The sequence below is a fragment of the Chelonoidis abingdonii genome, chromosome 1 (genome assembly GCF_003597395.2).
Source record: "Chelonoidis abingdonii isolate Lonesome George chromosome 1, CheloAbing_2.0, whole genome shotgun sequence".
NCBI classification, from domain to species: Eukaryota; Metazoa; Chordata; order Testudines; family Testudinidae; genus Chelonoidis; species Chelonoidis abingdonii.
Window position 1 is genome coordinate 81375896 of NC_133769.1, and position 6454 is coordinate 81382349.

Here is a 6454-nt window from a genome sequence, read left to right on the forward strand (position 1 = left end):
TAGACGAGACGCGATATATCAAACTCCGAGCTTTCGATTTTAACGCGCCGAAATGGCGCGTCGTATAGACGTAGCCAAAGACACTCTTAATGCAAAATCAGTGCGTCCATGCACAACTTTCTCTAAAGTATCTAACTGAATTGCAACCAAAACAGTTATTTCAGGGTCAATTTGTGTATAGACAATTCCTGGTTCTGCAGTGTCTGCCCTGCAGCTGGCTCCTCTTTCTTTTTCTTCCCCACAGGTTGTTTCCACATTCAACTCCAGAAAGGACTGGGATAAAATTGGGGTACTTTTCTTACTTGGCAAACTCATCCATTGACTACCCAGACTGCTTCTGGCATAGATCACACAATCCCAGGGCCCAGTCATTAATGTGTAAACCAGTGCTCGTTTTCTGTGTGTAAAGCCTGCAGCATCAGTCTAGAGTAGATATAGAAAAGAACAGGCTTCACTGTACTCCTATGCCAATCTGACTCAATTCTGTGTTCAAGGGACAGTCTTTAGGTATGACAAAGTTGTTTAATCTCCCTATCCATTCAGTCTTTAGCCTCTCTGCTAAGACTGTGAGTAGTGGTAATAATAATGCCTAATTCTTATATAGTGCTTTTCATCGATAGATCTCAAAGTGCTTCACAAAGGTCAGTATCATTATTCCATTTTACAGATTTGGGGGAACTGACGCACATAGAGGTGACGTGTCTTGTGTGGTTATCTTATAGCTTCCCTAAACTCCTGGGATTTTATAGTAGTTTGTTTAGTCTTCCCCTTCAGAGAGTAGCTGAAGTTTTTTAGCCCCTAAAGAGTAATCCTTTGCACCCCATAGATGGATCTTGTCAGTTATGGAGGTAGAGAATGGCTAGATAGTCAGGGAGCCACAACTGGCACCCTTACAAATCCCCCTCTTTGCTCCACTGAATATAAACTCAGTGAAACAGAGAATCTGATCACATAGAATTTTCTGGAAACTTGGAAAATCATCCAAAGACTGAGAGATTAATCCTACTCTGTGACATTGTATAACTGTGTAGGCTTTTTGAAGTCTGAGATATGGTTGTCATTCTTCCCACCAGGTTAATCACAGACTGTTGGAACACCACTTGTTGTCGACACAGTTTGCAAACTCTAAAAATTATTAAATTCATATTTATTTACAAAAAAAATAATATAACAATCAGTTACAATCAGAAATACAAAGTAAATGTGTGGACATTTGAAGCTGAAGTTTGGGGACGTTGGGGCAAGAACAGTTCATGCTGTAGTATAACATGGTTCCCTTCTGTCCAAATAGAAACATATATCTCAATAATTTTGTAAAACATTAACAGTTATCTTGCAACAAATTGGGAAAAAATCTTACATTACCATTTGAGAATAATATTTCATAGTACGGTCCCTTCCAATGAATTATGTACAAAAAGGTGTGAGATGGGGAAAGGAAAAACATAATTAGTGTCACCACCTTTACCCATTCGTATTGCTACAGCTTATAAGAGAAATGCTGGACTGTCACACACATACAATAGCACCAGCTTTTTTTTTTTTCTCAGTCTAAACATGTAACAGTGACTTACTCTTTTTCACAAATAAACAAATCGTATTCCATATTCTTAATTCTTGGTGCCTTTTTTTCTTAGCAGCCGTTTTTTCCAACTTCAGAATCTCTCCTTCAGTTGAGAAAGAAACTTCTTTGTATTATTGTTTTATTACACTTAATTTGAAACTCCAAAGAAATTATTGAATTTACCACTCTGCTGTTGTCAGCTTCGGGTATCTTCTGTGAGTACTTTATGTCTCCAGTTAAAGAATGCCCTGAAAGTTTACAATAAACTTCATTAATTATTATATACCTTAACTCCAACTCCTTGCTCCCTAATAAAGGTCCTGTCTGTACAAGTGACATTTTCTAAAAATTTGTTACTATTGGTAAGGTAACAAAATCACCCAGTGTTGAGAGCCCTAGTGTACATGGAGCAACAGCTGCCACAGTCATTTTTGACAAAGTATTAATTAGGTCTACTGTAAGTAGTATCAGAAAAGAATTGTGAGGAAAAATTAAATAAGAAAAATATGTATTGTTTGATTAAGCCACAACTAAAAATCAGGGATACATAAAAAATATTTGAAGGGTTAAAATATCAAGAAGAAAGAAGTGTTATTTTGTGTTGTGCATGACAGTATAACTAGAAGTAATGGGATAAAATTAAAAGGGGTTATGGAGACTGAAAATCAGGGGAAGTGTCTTGGGTTGAGATACTGTTAGACTGTAGAATAAGCTCCAAAAGGAGTAGCGAGGGTGCCATTGCTTGGGACTTTAAATTAAACAATACATATATAATAGTGTACAATCTTGTTTTGACTGAGGTGATATAATAGGCCTTTTTCATTTCTAATCTCTGTGATTATATGAATGCCTTTAATGCAGCCAGTTAAAATTGTAGAAAATAATGTATGGACTACCCAAAAAGGGTAAATTAGAACAGGTTCTATTGATAACTGGCAGAAAGTCACTTGTAAAATTTTGTTATGCTTGCTTAGCCTAATTGTTTGGTAATAGACACCTTAGATAACTGTGTTATCATCACCATTTTCCTCTCTGAGGATTTGCTACACAATGTGAGATGTGTTACACAGAATATAAGAGGATTTTACATGCCTAATGAGAGGGAGGAAGACATTTCTATCAATTGCAAGGTTGATTTTCTTAAAATAAAAATTACATCTGTGGCACACTCTATATATTACTCTCTTGTCTATTAAACTACCCATCTTGTCTCACGCTGCTTGTTTGTAGAAACCAGTAGTTGCATTATTTGTATAGATGTTACTGAATACTGAATAATTTCATAAGATTTAAAAGTTTTGGGGGCATAGTGTCTTTATATATGCTTTTTATCCCAGTTCTGTTTTCATCAGCACTAATGGCAAAACTTCCTTTGACTGCAGTTAGAGCAAATCTGACCCATTATATTTGTACTGATTTATCAAAACAATAACCAATTAAATAGATAAAACCACCAAGCTTGTTCTTTGTGTGGTTACAGAACATCTTTAATTATAAGAGTGACTTGTTTCTCTAATGTGTCTTGTGCATATTCTTTAAAATAATTTCAAAATGGGCAGGGAAACTTGTTTGGAAACTACATTGCCTATATCTAATAATTTTGCTGTTTATTTTCCAAAATACTGTACTATATTTACAAAATTACTCCTACAAGCTTCTTTTAAACCTTGAAATTACTTTGAAGAAAAAGCACAAAGACAAAAGACATAAGCTATGCAAAGATATAAACTACCAAATTAGACATGTTGATGGAAGAATTTTTACTTTTATTGTATTAAAATAATCTAATTTGGCTGAACTGATTACATATTTTCATGCCACTTGTTTGATCGTCTAGCAAAGGACATATCTGCTTCAGAAAGAACACACCTGGGTCCATTTCGTAAAGAGCGGATGTCGTTTCGAGACCATCCAGTCCAGCTTAGTGGGGGATGGGGAAGTGGCAAGAAGAAGGCAAAATCTTTGAAGAATTAGTTGAAACTTCAACATGCAAAATGTATGGAGAGCTGTTTCTTTTCAAGAGGTCTGTGATTATCAGTTATTTCAGAATTCTACATATCTATTACCAATTAAATACAAAGTTTCAGGGAACTGTGTTAGATTTATTTTACCATACATGTTTTGCAGGTTTTTTGTTTTGTTTTCGTTTTCTGGTGATGATATTCTATACATATCATATTTTGTATTTTCAGTTGCTTCTGTGTTCATGTAGTATGGAATACAGAATCCATTAACTTCTGTTACTATAATGTGATTTGTGGGTTTACTCATAACTAGTTTAGATGTATAAATGCAATCATGGGTCATTGAGGATGTATGTTAGAAAATGAAGTACTGATTTCTTATAATACAATAATGATATATATCATGTTTATACTTATGAACTGTGTTGTGAACTCTAATGGCCAAGAATGGTACCCTGAGAAAAGTCTACATGTATGTATTATTGAAGAAGCAATGGAAATTCTCAGCACGTTAGAAGCTTATAAAATGCTAATCTGTTTCTAGTAAGATGAGAGGTGCATATGAATTCTAATGCTAAATTATGTTAGTGCTGTTCTGTTGTGATGCTATGGCAAGCTGCTAATGTTTTATATTTTTAAGAGCTTCCAACATTTTTTCCAGTGAAAAATTGAATTTACCATCCTGAAATTTTCTCCCATGGTAGTGTAGCATTACATCTCTAGGTCAAGGATAGGCAGTCGCTATTTGTTCAAGTAATCAGTCTCATTCAAACTAAAGTGTGCATGCGTAAAAGTTTTGTGATAGAGCTTTAAAGAGGGAAGCCTGAGAAATACTATGTTTACCTTTAGCATGCTTGAAGTGGGTGCATAACTCTCATTGTTTTTAATAATCACTACGTTCATCCATAGACAGGGCAGAGAAGGTCATTTGATTTGTATTCCTATCTTTTAAATGGTTTCTGTTTAGAAGGTGGAAATTGCTAATTGGATATAGAGAAGCAAGTCTTTGGTGATTCCTCATCTGTTTGCTTTTGTCTCATCCTTTCTTGTGAAGCCTTAAACTGCTGCAAACTGAGACTGAAGTGGGAAGGCTAATGGGGCTTGAGATGTCAGTCAATAAAGAAAACATAAATTCTTATGTTGTCCTCATTTTTGGCAAATGGTGTAAATTCCATATGATGTTGTTTTGTTGTGTCCATCATATTGTCTTCTTTTAACACCCACAAGTTAATATGGATTGAAAGTGTTTGACGTTATTGCCTTTTATTCTGAACAATCGAAAGGAAAGGTACATTAATACTGATGTTTAAGGACTTTTACTATTCATATGCAAAGTCATAAAGCTGATCTCTGCCTGTTGAAATGCCTCATTATTTAAAAGGAACAAAAACATTCACTAATTTCTTACAATTTAAATTTTGAAAAAGATAAATTGTTGCTTACTCCATTGGGCCTGCTGTTGATAGCAAAGGCCAGTGTGACAGAATGCTGGAAAGTAACTGACGAGCCTGCGCTTTGATCACTTAGGGCTGGTCTACGGGGGAAAATCAATTTTAGGTACGCAACTTCAGCTACGTGAATAACGTAGCTGAAGTCGAATATCTAAAATCGATTTACTCACCCATCTTCACCATGCGGGATCGATGTCCGCGGCTCGCCATGTCAATTCCGGAACTCGGTTGGGGTTGGTGTAGTTCCGGAATCGATATAAGCGCACTCAGGGATCGATATAGCGCATCTAGATGAGACGCGATATATCGATCCCCGAGCAATCAATTTTAACCCGCCGATATGGCGGGTAGTCTAGACGTGGCCTTAGGCACCAGTCAGTTCCCCTGGAAAAGGCTGATTGGGGAATACACTGCTAATTCGCTGATCAGGGTGGGAGGGCTGATTAACCTATTAGCCATGAGCTGAGCAGTATAAAAGAAGACACAGGAAGGAAGGGAGGGGAGAACCTGGGTTAGCTGATCCCAAGTATGCACTGAGATTTCAAGGAAGGGAGACTCTATTTGTCTCTGGCTGCCTCATACTATATTGGGGATGGGATTTATAAATAAATTCACATCAAATTGCTACTTACTTGACCAAATCTGAGAGGTTTCTGGGGCATCCAAGGGTGGGGATGGAGCACGCCACATTACACTGGTTACCTTATTCAGGATGAATAGAAATGTATCAATAGAACTGTCTGTGGAGTAAGCTTCTATCCTTAATAAACAAGAATATAAAATGCCCATAAGCAGTGTGGTACAGCATCCAGTTCTTTAGATGTGTGCACAAATTGGTACTTACCTGATCAAATACCTGTTTTAGATACTGAATGCAAATTTGAAGATCCAGATGCACCACTAGATGCCACGTAGATGCCCAAATTTGAAAACTATGACTACCATTATGCTATCAAGGATGGCACCTCTGCAGGAACAACCTTCTTCCATCACTTAAATAACATGGTTTTCAATATGTGCAGCTGTACAGTCACTAAGTAGATGTCTGACTATTTGTTTTATGTGTATATCAGCCGAAGCAGAGGTCTGAATGTAACATTTAGCAATTCAGATTCATTATGTGATTTGACACATACCCAGGGGTGTAGCAGGTGGCAATCTGCACCCCACTGCACATGTGAGAGCAGCTACAAATGAAGGGGATATGTATTTCCAAATTCATGCATTGTAAAGGGGAACTGTACCTACTTTCCTCAGGGCAGCACTGCAAATTTTCAAAAGGTAAGAACCCTCTCCAAGCATGAATAAAATGAGAACTGTTAATGCCAACTGATTTGGCATCATTCAGGTGCATACTATGTGACGAGCAAAATGGTAGTTTTGTCTTAAATGCTCTACAACATAATCTGTAAGCAGGTATTCCGAAGTGAATTTTGTAGCAAACGTCTTTGTTGTAGTATTATACTTATTCTGCT

The 6454-nt window shown here is 36.7% G+C and overlaps 1 protein-coding gene across 3 annotated transcripts in view; it reads left to right on the forward strand.

The window, feature by feature from the left end:
• LRRIQ1 (leucine rich repeats and IQ motif containing 1) overlaps positions 1-5998 on the forward strand; it is a 173402-nt gene extending 167404 nt beyond the window's left edge. For 2 of the 3 annotated variants that reach the window (XM_032804639.2, XM_032804641.2), the window contains one exon: positions 3402-4635. In XM_032804639.2, coding sequence (XP_032660530.1) covers positions 3402-3538 — 137 coding nt within the window. In that variant the 3' untranslated portion in view covers positions 3539-4635. Of the gene's footprint in view, positions 1-3401; positions 4636-5844 lie in introns of those variants that run through there. The other variant, XM_032804640.2, reaches the window with a different exon arrangement.
• Positions 5999-6454: the final 456 nt, after the last annotated feature.